This window comes from Cryptomeria japonica, chromosome 1 (assembly GCF_030272615.1).
Source record: "Cryptomeria japonica chromosome 1, Sugi_1.0, whole genome shotgun sequence".
Lineage (NCBI taxonomy): Eukaryota > Viridiplantae > Streptophyta > Pinopsida > Cupressales > Cupressaceae > Cryptomeria > Cryptomeria japonica.
The window spans coordinates 394480122-394501348 of record NC_081405.1 but is presented as its reverse complement, the minus strand read 5'-3'; the positions used below and the strand labels follow the sequence as shown (position 1 = coordinate 394501348).

At 36.7% G+C, this 21227-nt stretch overlaps 1 protein-coding gene across 1 annotated transcript in view; it reads right to left on the bottom strand.

Annotated features, from left to right (window-relative positions):
- LOC131070932 (uncharacterized) overlaps positions 1-21227 on the bottom strand; it is a 68676-nt gene that overhangs the window by 11427 nt on the left and 36022 nt on the right. Inside the window, exons 7-10 of the mRNA XM_058006626.2 lie at positions 9499-9597; positions 9238-9309; positions 9034-9148; positions 3692-3760 (exon numbers count right to left, since the gene is read on the bottom strand). Coding sequence (XP_057862609.2) covers positions 3692-3760; positions 9034-9148; positions 9238-9309; positions 9499-9597 — 355 coding nt within the window. The remainder of the gene's footprint in view (positions 1-3691; positions 3761-9033; positions 9149-9237; positions 9310-9498; positions 9598-21227) is intronic.

Here is a 21227-nt window from a genome sequence, read left to right as displayed (position 1 = left end):
TTCGGTAGTGCAACTTCTGCCCTAGCCAGTTTGTTGGAAATATCACTTCAGGTATTTCAATGTTCTACAGTTGCAATAATCAATTCTTTGAAGTCTCTTTTAGAGACAAAATGTAATGTCCCCTTTTCTAGGCGACATGAGATGAGCAGGGGTTGACCTATCATTCGAGTTCACATAGGTCAACGGTATGGTTAGGGTGTTGAGACATGGACTAGCTAGGACTCGAACCTAGGACCTTCCATGTGCTGCTGGAGTGCTCTACCACTGAGCTACTGGCCCCTCTTGGACCAGTCCATCATCAGTCTGGGTGTGGCTTATTTCCAACATCAACACCCCCCCTTAAGCCACACCTCTCATGTGCTTGGGGCTCCTAGCCTGTACCTGGCTCTGCTACCATGTTGAGACATGGACCAGCTAGGACTCGAACCTAGGACCTTCCATACGCTGTTGGAGTGCTCTACCACTGAGCTACTGGCCCCTCTTGGACCAATCCATCGTCGGTCCGGGTGTGGCTTATTTCCAACACCAACTCATGGAGCTTTGTAGGAGCTTTGTGAGCCATTTTGGACCTTCAGATGACAGTTCCTACTTTTTAGGGAGGTCTCCTATTTTTTAGGGAGAACTAGCAGTTGACTAGATGACCACCCAGGGGACCAAGGACCAGAGCAGGATCCTTTGAGCAGTTACAATTGGCCTACAAGACTTGGGCAACATCAGTGATCACAGTGCTTGAGACGGAATTCAGATCTGAGTCGCGGATTTCATTTTATGAATAAATTAGGAAATATTAAAGGTTGGATTAAATAAATAATAATAAAGTGAAATAATAAAATCACTTTATATTAATAAAGTGGACCCTTGGCACGTTTTTCTAGAAGTTATAACTTAAAGGTTATAACTTAATAATATGGCCACTTTTAATGAGGAATTAGACCCTCAATGGGTCAAACCACTTAGGGGAAGTATTTTTTTAATAAAAATAAACATTTTAACATATTGTATGATGCCAAAAGTCCAACCCTAACCCCAAATTCGAATTAGGGTTTGACGAATGTTAAAAGAGCATTTGGGAGTTCATTTGTGCATTATGTTTTGATGAATTTTGAAGAATTTTCTACCTTCAGCAGGTCTGCAGCATATTGGCAGAGTTCTGGAGCATAATTGCAGGTGTAGGACAAAAACCCTCACTCAGCATATTGGACTTCATTGGAAGCTCTTTTCAGGTCTTTGGGACCAAATTCAAGAGCATTTTGGTGGATTACAGCAACATTAGGGTCTGAAATTCTGATCTGAGCAGAAAAGTCACAATTTCCAGCAAGCATATTGTCCCAATCAGCAGATTGTACCTTTCCCAGGCTAGTCGTACCATCATATCTTGCTTGGGGTTTTCAATAAAATAATTGCAGGGGTTTTGAGTCAGCAAATTGTATTGTTCTTCATTGTCAGTATCAAGGAATAATATATTGGTGATCATTTTGGAGGAATAAGGTCAATTGGGATCAGCAAATGCAATAATACAGGGAAATACTACATTCCTGGAGGGTTTTACCTGGCAAGATATAAGAACTCTATCTGGGTCTACTTAAAACTTCCCAAATTGTTTTTGATAATTATTGTTTAAAAGAATTAAACTCATTGGAGTTGTTGGTGCACTTTGGAAGCTCCTCTAGCAGTATTTTCCTTCAATAAAGTCAATAAAGAAGCCCTCCAAGCAAGGCGTTGGACCCCTAGTAGGTCAATTTGGCAAGTTAGTGTTGAAATTCATTTATTCTTGGCATTTGTTAGTTGCTGTTAATAAATCAGACATTCTGAAAATTAGTTTCTAGTCAATTGTATGTGTTTTATCATTGTTATTCATTTACATTTCCCAAGCCTATATCTCAAAAACACAAAAAAAACATAAAACTTCAAAAAAAACTCATATACAAACCAAACTTCCTACCGCTAACCAAAGAAATCAGAATCAGAAAATTATATCAGACTGCTTCATTCAGTACTTGGCATCTTTCACAAAAATGCAAGCATGTCGGTTTATATTGCAGATTATATTGGTCACATCTGAATTGATTAAACTACATTCTTGGTGTCAAAGTTTATATATGATGGCCGCCACATTTCATGTTAATAAAAGGCAAAGTTGACATGGTTTCCTCTATTCTTGCTCAAGTTCCCTTCATAAGGCGTATTACCTATGTTTACAGACAGAATTCTAGAGTGGGAGAAATAATTCTTCGTTGAGCATGATTCTGTTCCTTCTTGGTCTGGGGTCCTGTATGAACTTGGTGCAAAATAATATTATATCGTGGTGTCGTGTAAGCTTTGACCACCTTATACCAGGATTCAATGTAACATGTAAATGTTGCAATTCCATATTATCCTTAGGGCAGTTCCATTCTCACCGGGCGAGCATTCTATTGTCAGGTGATGGTTGCTGCGTGGAGATATATTTGGTCTGAAGATAGCTGCCCATAATACTAATGCTGATGGTGGAGATGAACTTCTTGGGGTGAACATTTCTCATAAGCGCACAGTATCTTTGAACTTGGCCGCAAATTGGTGTCTATTCATTTGGCTTGTAAACCTAGTGCCTTTAAACGCAGCCTTATCATCCTATATTGTATGCTCTTGGATGTGATACAAAGCATTTCCTGCTCGATTTTGGATTACATCATTCTTGCAGCTATTTGTTTCATAAACTCAGCATTCTGAACACTGCTGTTAAGGTGCATTATGTGTATTCTTTCTGTAAACAGCAAATGACATTTTCTTTGTTTGGATCTATTAATAGATAAACAATTGCAGTTTAGAAATTACCCCTGAGATTCCATTTCTAGTTTGCTATATGAGTTATGCTATTTAAAATCTTTATAATCTGTCTACACGTTATGTTGGATGTCTAAATTTTGTTAAAACATAAAAACCTGTAAGGGATAATTCATTCTTGAAGAGGCTGATGTAATTTTGGGACATGCTTCTACAAGCCTAGGAGCAGTGAATTAAACAGCCTGGTGTTTGATCATTTATCTATAAGTCAAAGCTTTAGACCGCTTAAAGTTGTTTCAACTATATAATTTAGACATATCACATTATAGCATAATGCAATTTTAAAAACATGTAACAATTTAGTCTTGTTCAAATATTAAGTATGTTTTCCATTTGGCTTTCATAGTAAGGACATTTCAACGTTTTCATTTATCTACTTATTTCTCGAATACAACTCTATGCATGAACGTTCAGGTATATTTAATTTTTCCATCCGTATTCTACATTAATCACAATTTCACTAGAAGTTGGAAACAATAATATATACCAGATTTCTCCAGGCAATTGTAGAACCAGTACAATTAAAATAACTCTTATTTGATATTTCGTTATATGTACTACACAACTACTGAGCCATGCTGACTTGGGAAGATTGACCTAATAATGATTTTAAGGGCCCTAATACGAATAATGTTAAGTAATAGAAGGATTCCACAGGCATTTTTCTCCTTAACGTTGTTTGTGTGTTAAAGTGGGTTCCCTTGCTTGGAATTATCACCAACAGAATGTGAACAAATGTCATTAGCATAATGACTACTCCTGAAGGTCATCTTGAGATGTCTTACACAGACACAAGTCAAATCCCACAACAATCTTCAATCTAGCTAAACTGTCGAATGCGAAGTAAAACAAATGAAATATTCCATACCTTCATCTTCAAACTTATCCCAGTCATCGTCCCACTGAGCTGCAGTCTCCTGAATACCAGGTTGCCAGCCTGAAAAATGGCAATCAAGCCCAAAATGCAAAGATTTAGAATCAGAATGAAATTAGAAATATATTTAAACAAACACAAATAAACAATCTTTACTACGATGATAATCTTTGGCCATACTTAAAAAAATACTAAACCTGTCCAAAATAAAATAGAAAAACTTTATAGCATGCCTTCTGCTAAGAGCATATGCCTCTTGTACATCACAAATAATGGATCACCCATTCCTTTGGAAGCACAAGATACTCCAATGAAGCTAATGGAAAACACTTGAGAGAGGATATTATAATAGATCACAAAGAAAAAGACACAAGTTTATAGCAGTAGCTTACACTGTCCTTCCAAATGTTCCTTGTGTCATATTCAGCATTGTCAAAAACCTTTTTGAAATATCCCCATGGATATTTATTAGAATAATTAATTCTTTTAGTCAATTACCTTCTTTTGTGGTTCTATTAATGGTCATTTAGTTAGTCACTAGTCAACTATTGCTTCTTTCATAAGAACGCATAGTTTGCTTTTTAATTTTAAGCTTTTTAGCTTTATTTAGCGTTTTAAGCTTTTTTAAGCTTTAGATTAACAATTTGTTCTTTTTAGAAGACCGTCTTGTAATTCCTTTATATACGTTTGTATATTTGTTATTTAATTAATCCAATTATTTTGAGCAATCAATTTTTCATGGTATCAGAGCGGGTCGATGGGATTTTTTAAGATTTGGCAAAAAAATTGTAGCCTCTTCCTACCTGGAATTTTTCCAAAATAAAATTTTAAGAGATTTTTTTTATGAAAATAATCTTATTGGGTACTAGGCGATTTTGCATATGAAAAAAATCTTATTGTGTACTGGGCGATTTTGCAATTCGTGGGCAGAAGGGTTTCTGAAGATTTTTCATGTTCGTGGTTTTCTGAAACAATTTCGCGAGTTTGGAATTTTTTTTGACGCACAATATTTGCTAGGGTTTTCGAAATTTTGCATGGGTTATGTTTTAGAAGGTCGCGTTTTTTTTCTTCACACGATTTTTTATCCTGGAGTCTTGTTCGAGGCCTTTTTCTGGGCATTTCTCGTTTATCCGGCCCGCGTGATTTTCATGCCAACCTGCAAGTATTTTCCGTGATTTCCTCTACCATTTTCATGTGTTTTTTTCACAGCGGATTTTGTCTCACCCGCATTGGATTTTCTCCTGCCCGATGCGGATTTTTGCCCGCCCAACGCTGGACTTTCTGATCTGAGCACGCAATGGCAGCTTTTTTTACTTTTTCCTCGCTTTTCACGATTCGCGATTTTTGGCTGTTTCAGTTCGCGATTTTCGGCTGTTTTTTCTGATGCGGATCCACGGCAGTTCTTGTTTCTTTACTGGAAAAATCGGCAAAAAATTTTTGGGATTTTTTTAAATAAATAAATTGACACAGCTAGAGCAAGATTTTTTGTGCCTTTACAGATCCGAATTTTTAATACTAGGGTTTTACCCTAACTTTTTTCTACCCTAGTATTCTGTAGAAAAAAATTAGGGTAAAACCTCAAATTTGGGTCGGCCCTAGAGTTGTCAAGGCGAACATCTGCAACCATGGTATCTTGCAGTCTGTTTTGGAATTGTTGGAGCAAACAGTGCTCGGTACTCTTTTGCAAAAGGGTTTGCCGATATTTCCTCAAAATTATGGTTTCGGGCTTCTATAATTCGCGCGTGAGGGTACATCAGTCATCCGGAATCAGCTATTCTTGGTCATTAACACTTTGCAGATCCTGGGAGGGTCTTCATAGTAGCAGAGTGTTCTTTGCATTGCATTTATGATCAAAAGACCTATTCACTAATTGCTTCTGGAATCAAATCCAGAAGCAATTAGTGAATATTAATATGGATTGTCGAAATCTGATAGCTCGTGTCTTTTGTCGGGTACTTAGTTGATACAATGACCATTAAGGGAGGGTATTAGAATAATTAATTATTTTAGTCAGTTACCTTCTTTTGTGATTCTATTAATGGTCATTTAGTTAGTCATTTGTCAACTATTGCTTCTTTCATAAGAACGCATAGTTTGCTTTTTAGTTTTTAAGCTTTTTAGCTTTATTTAACGTTTTAAGCTTTTTTAAGCTTTAGATTAACGGTTTGTTCTTTTTAGAACACCGTCCACATTCATAATTTTTCAGAGCGTGGGTGCACTGAGGAATTCACAAATCAATCAAGGACTATTGACATCAAACAATTAATGCACACAACATAGCAAAGCTATTAGAAACCACATAAAAGAGGTAAAGGTTTTTTTTATCAAGTTTTAAGTTTTTAATATTTTTTGATTGATTAGAGTTTAAAGTTTAAAATAAAACCCTAGTGCTTCACTTTTATTTTAAGAACCTTAACCTAAATTTCTTTAGATTAGAGTTAATGTGGGAATGGTTTTTTTTAATTTAGAGTCACTGAGTTTACCAACTTTAAATTGAACTATTTTTTTATTCTAGGGATAATGTTGAAGCGTTTTGACTTCTTAGTTTGTTTTATGCTAGCCCTAACCCTTAACAATTTTTTGTTTTTCATGGAGACATGTCCCTAATGTCGATGTATAGCGGTGGGAGTTCCTTCTTCCCCGATTTGAATTAAGTTCATTTAATAGATTCGCCGCCCAGCCTTCTCATTTTTTATTTATTCATTATTTAATGATGAGGCCGACTCATTGAAAAGTCGCCTCTCTTCTCTTTGTAAAGTCGTCCTCCTTGTGAAGGATGCCAACTCATTTGAGAAGTCACCATACTATGTATTTATAGGAATAGATTACTCCCTACTTGGCATCGATTAAATTGAAAGACAAAATAGAAATATACTTCAAGGAGGAGTTTGATTATCTACAGCAGTTTGATTATCATCAAGGAGATATTATATTTTGTATATCTTCAGATTGGCCTAAGAGATTGGTTCTTTTGTAAAGCTTATTGCTGTCCATTGATTCAATATATAAGTGATATATTGTTGCTGGGTTTTTCTCCCTCAAGAAGGAGGGTTTTCCCAGGATATATACTGAGTTAATTATTCATTATTGCCTTATTTCTGCTTAATTGAATTCTGATCATAAAAATAACACCTAAGGATCTGGGTAAATGCCCCGTATGTCCCAGGGACTTGGGGACTTGGCAACAGCACCCATTTTTACAAGAGTAATAGGTTACTACATTTGGTGAATGAAAATTGTTAAGGTAGCTTTGTACATTTGGTGAATGAAAATTGTTAAGGTAGCTTTGTATGAAAAAATGCTAAAAGCCCAAAAAAAAGCTGCACAAGGAAGGAATGTGATTGCAAATTTTGCACATTGTATTTATTTTTGAAAATGTCAATTGCTTCTAGGTTTATTCAGTTACTTAAATAATTGAAGAGAAATTTTGGTCCTAGGGCCCAAGTTGAAAAAGTATAAAAAAGGGGCCATTTGGCTCATTTGGTCATCAGAATTTCACTTGGCAATTTCGTTTTGACAGAGCTTTATGTTTGAACTTGCACCCAGGGACAAAAATCCTTGGTTGTTTTATGAGGTTTGGGAGGATGAAACTCCTCCTAAACTTCCATCCTGGAGGTGAGGATGGAAACCCTTGTCATTGGTATTACACATTAGGGAGTGCATGGTGCACTATATTAAAAAATTGTGTCATTTTCAAATTTTGGAATTGATCAAATCAATATTTATCCCAGTGCCATAGGAGGAAGGTCATCATCAATCAACATCAAACAGAATTCAAAGTTTGTGCCCAGATTTGGTGGCTAATTGCCATTATTTGTTGCATCGATGAACCACCGCCATACCTGAAAGGAGAAATTAATACCATTTGAAGGTTTTTTCCAGCATCCTAGTATATTCCAGATTTTGCATTCAGCAACTGGATGCCAAAAGGGAATAGATTACCAGTTAAAAACCAGATAAATTCTCGTTAAGATCTGTTTATAAGGTTCCCAGATAGCATAGTACAGACGGCACATCCAAAGAAATCAAACATATTTCATTGAATCATCAGATCTGCATTATCCAGGGTTTCAACAACAACAAATATAATATTTCTGAATTCAATTCAGCAGTGAGTGTATTAAAAGTTATAAAATTCTGAAATTTCAGTTAGACAATTTAAAATGGTGTCTCACCTCTTTCTGGAATAAAATAAAAAAATTTGAAAGGTTTCAGTTTATTTTTCTGCTCCTATGGTTTGTTCTTATTTCTACACAGCAGTTAGTGTTTATGTAGAAGATCAGAAATCTTATTCAGTACTAAATATTGGATGTAATATTTAAGTTTCATTGGAAAATCAGAAATAATATTGTCATTCTTTTAATCTTTTTATTTATTTTATTCTCCATTTTTAGAAACTCCTTAAAACAGTCAGCAGAAACTCACAAACATTTATGAAAACTTGATAACATCCATCAGCAACCCACCCTTGCCACTTCTTCCAAATTCTACTAACCCCAGGTGTTTAGTGATGTACAAATTGAGAAATATTTGATCACCAACCTCCTCAAGTTAAGATAACTGAGCATGCATCCAACAAAATATGCTCATCCAACGAAACAAAAACTATAACAGCTGTTTTAAGAGTCTAGTTTGCCCCCAATGCCATGTAATATTCCTTCTTTCTTCCAAGGTCACCCATTTATCTATGTCATCATGTTGTCTGTCTGATCAAAGTTTTGACAAAATATCAAAATTGTTATCATAGCATGGAGAAACTTTATTCAGTGTAGGGACACCCCAAGGGAATTCCCCATCCCTGAAATGCCCCTAACCCTTTTTTGTGGGAGGAGGTTTCCCTGTGGAAAACTAATTGAAGTCCATTTACGCTTTCTGTTTGCCATGTCAATGTTACCATGGAACAGATGATGACAATAAGATACTAAAATAATAAAAGGATATCAACTCAAGTTGTATGGGTCCCTTGAATACAAGAACAAGATTTAGGAATCTCGTGCACGATGACCTAATTCTCAGAAGATTATCAGAGTTGGCCTGGATTGAAAATGGATTATAAAGGACTGCATATGGTTAAGGAACAACTTACAAGAAGTCATGAAGCTTTGGCAATAACTTCCACTAGATATATTAATAAAATCAATATGCTTAAGTTTAATCGTCAATTCTATACAGATTGCATGGAACAACGACCAGTGAAGCAAGATTCAGTATGCGCAGAGAGAACATTTTCGCATCATAGAATAAAAAAGAAATAGGTGATACAATCAAAGTTTAAAGTATTGGTTCTCATTTACAAATTTGAAGGAAAAAATTGTGTTTTGTGTGTTAAGGATTACCATATGGTAGCTCAATCAATGAAGTGGGCTTTGTACGCAGGCCAAACTGCTTCGAACGCTCATTCAGTGCCTTTCGTAGATCTTCTAGATCTGCTTGTATTCGATCTGCTCGAACCTGCAATATATAGAAATAATCACCATGATAAATTAAAATAAAGATATGATATATAAGTGCAAAGTATCAACATCCTATTAAAATATTACCTGAAGAAGGCTATCTGCATTGCCTCCTTGTTCCATTCTAACAATTGCATTATACAACTCCATTTTCCGTTGCTGTTCAATGATAAACAGATAATTTGAAATATGAAAATTGCTGTGATATTTTAATATCTTGTATGCCTTACCTACTTAAAAACAAAACTACAGAAATCAAATGAGGTGCTAGGTATTTCAAAATTTGTTCGCAGCAAATAACAATTTACATGCAATTTATATAGATAGAATAAAAGGCTATAATCACACCTGGAGATCTCTGAAAGCAGCTTCCTCTGATGCCAATCGAGAGCTTGATTCCCCTGCTTGTTTATACTTTTCTTCATACTTCTTTGACATAGATTCCACCTTCAATTTCAATTCATGGAGAGATACAACAATGAGAAAAGTCTACATGATCCTGTAGCTAAACTCCATTTGAGCCTAAACATTTGTTCAGTAGCTAAATAAGAGAAATGATGTCTGTTGAGAAATGTCAATGCAAACATGAGGCAGCTTAAATGTCTTAGAGATATCATGAATACCTAGAATATAATCTGTAAGAATATGGATACAGTACAAAAAATCTAATAGAATGTTCAATTAAATGACAATAAAAGCTACGGCCTTTTATCATTCATCCATCACAATCTTTCTTCTTTTATTGTTATCCTAACTTCAATTAAAAAATGAAAAGGACATGCTTGTATATAAAGTAAATCTTTATCCACAAACAATTTTCCCCCTCCTGATCCCAAGCTTTACAACTTTTGATACAAGAAAGTTATTATGCTTCAATGTAGTCTTCTAATACTGGCTTTGACTCCATGGGGAAAAGGATTAGATAAAATATCTTGCCATTTTTTTCAACCCCCAAACAGCCACTAAAGATACTACCATATTTCCTATCTTCCTGACATGCTGGTATGAGATCTCCAAAGTTTATGTTTCCATCTTACTTTTATTAAAGGATATTGCTATTTGTCAAAAATTAGCATTAGGTCCTCTCACTTGAAGTTTCTGCTATCTATTTTCCTAAGCTACTATATATGTTCTAAGAGAGCTAAATGAAGTCTAGATCCACTGCTTTTGTTACTCTCTCTAGATGATCGTGATGAGAGTTTTAGAATATTTTTCAGCATTTAATATTTATTCTTCTTTCTTTTTCTTTTGGTGACATGGTTCTAAAATATTTCTTTATTGCCTCTTATGATCTTCTAGAATCTATAGCCTTTAACCTGCATATTCTATTTTTTATTTAAATGGTTGTTGTTGATTAATAAAAGGATTTAATGTTTCTCTCTATCGGGAACCTTCATATACCTATTCATGGCCTTGCACAAGATGACTTACATCTTCATGAGTTGGAACTTAAAGAATTTTGTTTACAAAAAAACCTCTGCTGACAAGAATTCTACAGTTGCAGACTATTGGAGACACCTTCTCCAGCTAGGTGAGTCTCAAAGACTTCACATTCTTAACAGGCTTCCTCAATTTTCCCAACTTTGATAGATTCACTTGTTTTCCCCGTGGCAATAGTGCAAGCATTGTGGATTATTAGCTCCACCTTGCTAACAATGTATTCACCCTTCATACCAGTTCTCACCCTTCCCGCACCTCCCCCACCTCCTTTCACACCCCACCACCCAATATAAGACATACCATAATCCACTTTGATTATAGCCATAACATTGACTACGCCATTTGTCTCTCCCTTCTTCTGTCTAGGTTGTACTCCCTCCCTCTTCCCACCAAATCCATGTATGAGTTCTTGAATCAAGAACTTTGGGGCACTGTCTTTGACTCTTGTTACCACAGCACCATGCTACACTTGATATTCCCATGGGTCCTACCCCATGAAATTAAGCATAAGCAATAAGAGATAATCATTCAACACAAGCACTATACACAAGAAACCACAACCTGACAACAATCTATCCAAAAATAAATTGGGGAACAAAATTTGTGGGAAAGTAGTAAATGGGAAGAAACCACCTCATGTTGTAAAAATGGTTGTCCAAACAAAGTTTGAAGAGGAAAAGGCAATCAACCTTCGTGTTTGCAGTCTCCCTAACATTAGTTGATCCCTTACAAGATCACAAATTCTTGCAAGATTTTGCATTTTTAAGGTATCTCCCTTCAAAAAGCTTACGCATTGTCGAATAACATCATTGCTATCCACCTTTAAATTGAAAAAGAAAATTTTCAAGCTATTAAGGCAAAAATGAAACTCCCTTCTCATATCTAGGTTCTCCTCCCTCCCTCTTCCTATTAAACACATATATACTGAAGGTTTTGGGGGGGGGAGATTATTCAACATTAAGCAATACAACTATTAATTTCATCAGATTTCCACAATCCATTAGTTTATCAAGTAATTGCTTCTGGATTTGATTCTCTTTTTTGCATCAAAAGAGGCAATCAAATCTACAAGCAACTACTTGATAAACACAACTATTTTGAAACCAAAAACTTTATTAGCAGTATTTACTAATCTTTCCTCAAATATCAAGCTACTTATTAAATAACAAACATAAGCATGCATCCACACAAGGAGACACCAAATTTATATGGATACACAAATGGGAAAAACCATTGTGAGAATAGGTGCTTGGATCATTTGCCTGAATCCAGCCTCACAGGAATATGATAAAGAGTTTACAAGATGAAGTAGGTACCAACCTACCGGAGACACCAATCCCCAATTACATTTGCAGGCACCAACCGACGGGAGTAATAAATCCCCTAATCCAAGATGAGACACCAATCTCATCTAAAAGAGATGTGGACCTTCAAGGCAGAATGCTCAAATTCTTCCTAATCTCATCAACTTCTATGCATGATAACACAGTACCAATGATCTTCAAACAAAATCTCACACAATGATTGAGATGCTACTCACACAGTATCACCCACATACTTGCACATCAACCACATCTTTCAAATACACACATCAACGAACACACTAGAAATGAGCCTAGATCAACTATATAAATGCATTATAATGATGATTACATTCATATGTCAGCCTAGAACAAGATTATTGCATCTACAAGTAGGCCACAAGAATAAACCTTAAACTAAACGTGTAATAAGCTTAGTCTAGAAACAAACACGTTACTCTAGGAGAAAAGACATGCTATACATTAGCCAACATACACTCTACTGGCCCCAATGAACGTCAACACATTACAATCCTTTGGCACATCAACACGGTCAGCCAACTAACACAGTAAACACTTTGTCATTTCTAACTTTTTGTATTGTGATGCTCAACCTCAAACTCTGGAACATGATGCTTCATATGTATTCTTACTTAACTTCCAAACCCAAAGCCATAACTCTCAATAGCGATACAATGCGGAACCAAACACCATGACAATGCAACTAAGTACGCATATTGTTTATGAGCAACCACCCTCAAAAACATAATACAAATACTTCCACACAAAAGCACATCTGATAGACAATCAGGAACTACTAAAACCAGAGCAAATTGATAACATAAGAGAGCTATTAACCATAGCTTGTCAGAGTACTTCAGAAACTCAAATGCTCAAATGTGTTTGTTAGAAACACGATTGCCGTTGCACCAAAAGATTAACCTATTAGTGCCCAATATAACTGCGAGTTTTAATGAATCCACGAAAGGCAGTTAAGCCATGTCGCAAACCCAAGCGCTGCGTTGCACATCACAGGGAGACCAAGGGCGCATACCAAAAGATTGACCTATTAACGCCCAATACAACCGTGAGTTTTAATGAATCCATGGGAGGCGGTTAAGCCATGTCGCAAACTTGAGCATTGTGTTGCACATTACAAGGAGACCAAGGGCACACAGCTTGCAGCAGTCTCATGTCAGAAGAAATTAAAATTATTGTAGCTACCAGACACATGAAGTCATGTACAATTATATTTAATTCTCACCAGTTTGTTGACTCCTTTGACATCAATGACAACACGCTATTCAAAAATCCCCCCTTTGTCACTGATGCCAAACAACAAATTGCAGCCAGTACACCAACCCAACCCAAGCCATTCAAAAACTCCCTCTATGAGGTATACCTAATTATATATGAAGCTTCTAAGCATTTGACTCCTTTGTTCCTCTTGAGCAATATAGCATTTTGGGTCTCTTTCTCCCCTTTGACATCACTTGCAAAGGGCACTATTGACCACCAACTTCTACTACTCTAAAACTGCAAGACCACCTAGTATGCTTGTGACAAGGAGTCAACACTCCCCCTCAACCTGTACTTCATCTTGAATCAAGAGAAGGGAGAAACCACTTCCTCTTGAATCAAGAGGAGGGAGCAACCACTCCCAACTTCTGATAGAGATACTCAAATGTCTCCTTTGGAAGAGGTTTTGTAAAGATGTCTGCAATTTGCTCCTTTGTCTCAACATATTCTAACTTTCACTTCTTTGTCTACAACCTTTTGTCTTAGGAAATGATTATTAATTGAGATATGTGTTGTCCTTGAATGCATTACCGGATTCTTAAAAATATTTATGGCACTTGTATTGACACAATGGATAGAAATGGGCTCATCAAACTCTACTTTCATTTCATTAAAATTCCATTTCATCCATAAAAGTTGGGTGCAACAACAAACTGCTGCAATATTCTCTAATTTTGTTGTAGATAGGGATATTGAGTCCCTTTTACTCAATCAAGCTATAGCCAAGAAAGAAAGCTTTGCCACTTGTACTCTTCTAATTATCTGAACTTTCAACCCAATCTGCATCGGTATATGCAATTAATGTGAACTTATCACGCTTGGGAACCATAAACCAAAATCCATTGTAGCCTTCAGCTATATAAATTTTATTTTTACTGCCTTGACATGGGTTTCCATAGGCACTCACTTAAACCTAGCTACCATACCTATTGCTCCCATTATATCCCAACTAGAAGCAATTACATACAACAAATTGCCAATCATTGACATATACAAGGCCTGATTTGCCAGAGTGTACTCATCATCCTTGCTTAGTTTACACCTAGTAACCATAGGTGTACTTACCGGTTCGCACTCTTCTATCTTGAACTTGTTCAACATTCCTTTTATATACCCTATTCTAACTAAGAAATTTATAAACCAAGAAAGAGAGACAACTCACCTAGCATTGACATCTCAAATCCCTTTTGCATAGCATCCCAAAACTCATTGTACTTTTCATCACTACTACCTCCAAAAGATGATGTCATCCACAAACAATCAACAAATGATTACTTTTTGTTTTTATGTACAAATTGTTGACTATACCAAAACAACAAATGATTACTATTGCGGGCATTTATCCAATCTTAAGCAACATGTCATGGAGGCTTGTTTGAGTCCATAGAGGGCCCTTTCTAATCTTCACACAAATTCAAGTATGTCTAAAAGTTGAAATCCTTTTGGCTGTTCAATGTAGACTTCTTCTAGCTCTGCATTCCAAAACATTGATTTGACATCCATCTAATATACTTTGAAGTTCTTGAATGCTGATAATGCCAGAAACAATCTAATTGCCTCCAATCTTGTTACCAGAGCAAGAGTCTCTTCGTAATCAACTCCCTATACTTCAGCATATCCTTTGCATACAAGTCTGGCCTTATTTCAGATTACTTTTCCATCTTCATACAGCTTGTTCCTAAACACCCATCTGGTACCTATGGCATTATTTTCCTTAGGCCTTGGAACCAGCTCCCAAGTTTCATTATTCTCAATCTAAGTTAGTTCTTCCTCCATTGCTTCTAACCACTCTTTATCTTTGTGAGCTTCTACATAAGTACTTGGTTCAATTCTTGATGTAAGGCAAAGTGTACATGTCATTTGCTTTCTCAATCCTTTTTCTAGGTTTGAACACCACTTTATTGATCTCCTATGCTTTGATCTTCAATATGATTCGTCTATCCATATTGGTCAAAATCTTTGCCACTATATTTTATGATTCACTTCTGATACCTTCATCTCTATTGTGGAATGCTTCATCATTGTCATCCTCGTCCAAAACTTTCGTTGACTGTATTATCTCATCAACACTCACATTAGCACTTTCCACTATTCTTCTCAGCCTTTTATTATAACATTTGTGTGCCTTGATTCTCATATAATAACAAAGAAAAATACCTTCATTAGATCTAGAATCAAACTTACCCAAATTTTCTTCATCCCTTCTGATGTAGCACTTCCAAATATTCTAAGATGCCTAACTGACGCTAGTCTTCCCTTCCATAGCTCATATGGAGTCTTTGTGGTCCTTGTCATGATTTGTTCTCAATTAAAAAATGTATATCGTTGTTTGTACAGCTTCTCTTCAATACATATTCGATAACTTTGCTTAAACTTCAAATTGTTCTTGCAATCTCCTTTACAATTGTATTCTTTCTTTCTGCTACTCCATTTTACTGAGGAATCCTAGGAGCAAAATAGTGTCTCTGAATCCCATACATCTGACAGAAATTCTTCATATCAATAAAAGGTAAATTATCCACCTCTATCTGATCTTAAACATTTGATTGTTCTACTTGTCTCATTCTCTACCATTGCTTTATATACTTTAAGCTTTTCAAAAGCTTCTGATTTTTCTTTAAGAAAAGTAATCCAAGTCATTCTAGAATAATCATCAATAAGCATCATAAAATACTTGTCACCTTGAAAACTCTTTGTCCTGATTCATCATTAGCATCCTACTCTTCTTGCTTCTTGTACACTTTGAAGTCATCTACAATTATATTAAATTATCACCAATTTGTTGACTCCTTTGACATCAATGACAACACACTATTCAACATTCCCACCATTGAATCCACATATGTATTCTTACGTCAAGCCCTTTTACTGCTTACCTTTGACTCTTGTCCCTGCACCGCACATTAGTCTAGATCCCCTTCCCTTGTGGATCTTGCCCCATGAACCCAACGGTGTGATGACAAATGTAAATCCCTTCATAAGAGACTTTAATTTTCACTAGTGTGTGACCCTCCCTCCATACTCAACCTTCATAATAAGTACCATTATCTTCTCCGACAAAAAAAACAAGAGTTTCTTTGCACCTAGACAACTTGCATTCCGTGTTGATCTCCACCACTCACCTAAGACCATTCAAAGTACTATTCATCCAAAGAAAATCACAATTCCTAACATCACCCCTAATGAACAAATCTACTATGTTGGTTCCCACTATGGTGTTTTCGACCTCCTTGTTGTCACTACCCCCACTCCGCCATCCTCCTTTGTCTTCTCCACGTTATTCATCAACCGAGCTATTATGAAGTTGTGCACCAGCAAAGCAACAGATTGCAAAGTTATCCAAGTTGAATTCATCACATATGGTGTTGATTCCCTTTCTTGTTGTCATGCTCGATGAAGTGGGTGTATTTAAGTTTTCCTTAATATGGTCCAAGTGCATTGTTCTCCCTATTCATAAGCCTATGGATCTTTATATCCTTATTAACTACAAAACCATTATGATGGACATACATTTGCCAAACTTCATCCCACAATATTAGACATGCAAACACGCAGGTACTTGGAAAGGAATAATATTAGAGCTAGGGAGTATGTTGGCTTCACAAGGGACTTCCAAACTATTGAGCACATTTTTACACTCTTTAAGTTATTATTGAGAAGGCTCAACAAAAGACTTCTAGATTCGACTACAGAAAGGCTTTTGACTCAATTATAAGACTTTTGCCTATCTAGAAGAAGATGAATACTAGCATCCTGAATTCTCTAATTCCTACGACTTGGAAGCTTTATAAGACAATTATTGGGTGATTTCAAACTTCACACAATTTCTCTAAAATTGCGAAGAATACCCTCCAGTTCAAGCAAGCATTCAACATTAGCATTGATGAGTTAAAGGAGTTTCTTTAGCATCAGACCCATTTAAACAATGGTTGTATTTTCCATGAGATGGTTACAGCTATACTTATTTTTTTCAACAATGTTCTCCTCCTCTCAAATTCAATCAATGACTTATAGCAATAATATGACACCGCTGTTTTTTCTATGAAACTCTGTCTCTAGATTCCATTAGTTCTACAACGAGGAACTTGTAGACATCACATTGGCCTACACATAATTGAGGTCCAATTTTCTCCAATTTTTTGATCCATTGTTTAGCATGAAATTACTTCACCCATGCCCTTGCTAGGGGTATACCTTTCTTTCTATCGTGGAATGTTAATGTTTACATATCCATTTCCAAGCTATGCTCCAAGGCGTTTCAAGGACGAGGACAATAGGGGATGGCATGGCGTGTTTCCAGTATGGGGGTATATTTGGGCCAATTTATAGGGGAAAGCAAGGGACAGCTAGTCAACAAGGGGACATTACAAGTGATATGAGAGCAACTTTCCTGCCATCCTATGGAATATTAATTAATGCAAAGAAGGGGAAACAAGATGAGTGAACAATTGGGCAATGATTTGAAAACCTTTATTGAGCAAACAGCTCAAACCACCCAACAACTGATTAAAAAAATGAGAGAACCAATCAGCTTCTCCTTCAAGCTATACAATCAATCAGTAACAATCAGACTAGACCCCACCAAAGTAATGGAAGGGGCACCAATTCCAACCATTTAGAAAATAATCATAACAATAATACTTCCAAATTGAGGCCAACTAGACCCCCCTTCCTACCCAATGAAGTTCAGGAGGAAGAAGGTGAGGAAGTAAATGCTCCACCCTTGGTTGATGTGGATACAATCTTGGAAGCCCATTCTAGACTTGACTCCGAATTAAAGGGGAATGTGTCTTTTAGAGATTATTGTGATTGCAAAATGAAGGCCATCCCAAATATGAAAAGAAAAAGACAATCTGACAAGGATCTTAAAGATAGAATAAGCAAAATAACCCTTCCACTGGAAAATTTACAGCACATTCATGGGTCCAAAAGTTAGATACTTATCTATCACTAAGTTCCATGACAAAGGAGAATGCGATCAAATTTGCAGTACTACACTTAACAGGAACAGCCCACAAATGGTGGCACCATGGTCTTATCACCCAAGGCTGTCAACACATAATCAGTTACAACGGGTTTATACAAAAACTCATCAAGAGATTTGATAAAAAACACCCACAATGGTACTTTAAAGAACTAACTCAAGTAAGGCAACAAGGGTCAGTAGAAAAGTTTGCCTCTGAATTCCAAAACTTAGCTGCCATGGTGCCGAAAATCTCTCAAGAAAGACTCACTTACCTCTTTGTGGAAGGATTAAAAGAATCAACTCGCAATATAGTATGTGCCATGGACCCCACAAGCTTAGAGGAAGCAATCCTAAAGGCTATGAGATTTGATAATCACCCATCCAAAGATAAGTCCAAAACTTCAACATCAAATACACACTCCAAAAATCCTCATAAAGATGAGGGATATAAAAAGGAATTCCAAGGGAAAACATGCTTTTATTGTAATGAGAAATGGGAACATAGACATGTATGCCAAGATGGAAATTTACAAAAACAACGAGACGATCACAGAAAGGGAAGTCAAGTCCATATGATTGAAGCATCTGTTGACGAAGAAGCAAGGCAGAATGTAGATAAGAAAGCAAGGTATGAAGAGGGAGACCCTTAGAACCTACAATCAAAAAAGGAAGAGACTTCGAGATGGAGCTTCATGGAGGAACCAATATCGTAGTATCTCCTATTTGAAAAGAAAGGAAAGGAGGATACTTACTCAAGAATTCTGAGCAGACTTATGGCATGATTTTGATATTAACATAGTAAAGATAATATGCATTAATCCTAATCTAACAGTATAGTTCTCCAAATGTATGCTCTGTGTTTGTACAAGTGTATACTTTGTGTATGCTCGGTGTCTTCATGCATTCATGCGTATACTTCATGTTTTCACATGCATGCTAAATACTATCTGTAATCCTCTTTATGGGAGAAGGCTTGAAGGGTCACGAGGGGCTCGTAAGCAACCTAAAAGCGATTACTTACAATTGAGGAGTCAGGTAACCCCTCACATCTTCCCCTCAATCCTGCAAGAGGGAATGCATAAAGATTGATTGTATAAAACCCATCTTGTGTTGTAAGCTTGAGATGCAACGAAGAGGATGCGAGGGGCTCGTAAGTGACCTTGAAGTGAGTCCTTATGATTGAAGAGTCAAGTAACATAATTACATTCTCCCCCCCAACTTCACAAGATGGCAAGTGCTTTAGAGAGAGAAGTCCTTGATGGGACAATGAGTAGGAGCCTCCAAGTTGAGCAAGTGGGTTAGAAGCAACCTCCCTTGGGCTTGGTGTAGAAAGGGCTCCAGCCAATCCCATCCTGTCTCTTCCTCCCATACTCTAACATGTTTGTATTATGATGTAGTTGCTTAATCCTTTCAATGGGACATGTCTATATGTATATTTGCATGTGTGATTCATAATGTGATTGCAGGTTATCCTTACAAATCTTCACTCATCTAAGTACAAGGTTTCTAAGTCAAGGACCCTCATGACAAAATTTAAGATGCTTGTGGGCAAGCATCTTCAAGGAAGGGAGATTGTCATGTCCCCATCTTTGACCTAGAAAACAACAAACAGGTTGTATGATCAATGGTGGTAGTCTTGATCAATCTAAGTAGTTAAGAGTTAGTAAGTAATAAGTGTACATAGTATCAATATTAGGTTGTATCTCTTTTCTTAAGTAGCACACATTGAGGAGATCATCTTATTCCCATAAGGATTAGTAAGAGATTGATATAGTATCCATCCATCAAGGCATAAAGACTTACAAGCATCCAAGTTCTCATGGTGAAACAACTCTCTTACACAAACGAAATCACAACTATTGATCAACTTAACCAGTGATAGATGCATAACTTCAAGGAACTTTTCCAAACCCATCAACAAGACAACAATGGTGCACATCATTGGAAGGTATACTGGTGCAGTCACGGCAGGAGTAAGTCCTCAAAGAGAACAGTCTGGACCATGCAGCAAGAGTAACACAACAGAAGCAACATGATGCGATAGAGGCAATGCAGAAACAGACTTTATTGTATCAAAGAATTCAAATAATACAATTGGTCGGCAACATGCGGGCTTACAAAATTTGGCACACAGGCATGATTACAAACATGCTCAAACATAGTATCCGGGCTCAAGCAAGAATGCGAGCCAACTCCAAACCTCCTCACCTTCAAATTGATCTTCTCTATATGTCTAACTATGTCTAACTGCTTGATTGCATTGATTTATATGATATCCATAACTCAAGGATGATCCGCGTCGGCCCAAGATGGAACAATTGCCGATGAATAAAGATGTAACGTGTAGAACAACAAGGTCGGCCTCCGCAAAAAGGATTCCTCCAGAAACAGCATAGAATGATGTGCAAAACAAGGGAAAGGTCAACCACAAGCCAAGGAACGTTGCAAGTAACAAAATAAGGCTCTGCAAGCTACGGAAATGATCCACAAGATTCTCCATTAGCAAAATAGGTCCAAGCGGCTCCGGTGCTCTGTTTAGCAAAACTAGCACATATTCCAGAAGCAATAACTTGTCGGAAAAAGATCCAAACGTCCCAAGAAATTAGGATAAGATAGATGAACATGCCCACCAACAAAATCCAGCTCCACAAAATCCGGGGAACAAATATACCAAAACGCAGAATGAAATGCTGAAACTGCAAGCCGAACTGAACAGAAAAAACAAACTGGAATGTAAATGTTTTTGGGTGATGCAATATATCTGTTCATGAAGTAGCCAGGAGGATCAAGCAATTGGGCCGGTTCAAATAATGAGAGTAAGTAATACATCTACACCAATCTGAGTAAGTAAGTTAGCACAATAATCAGCTCCGAAATACATCAGCATACCATTGTCGTACTACGTTACCTGAGGACGTGTCCCCAGGTATTTTTTTAGGAGTCCATGTCCCAGGGACAGGGGACTTATAGGTGATGTCCCCATAAATTATGCATATTGACAGTGAATTTTGACAATGAATTCTATAAGCAATTTGACTTTGACTCTCAATTTAACACAAATTTGGCATAAG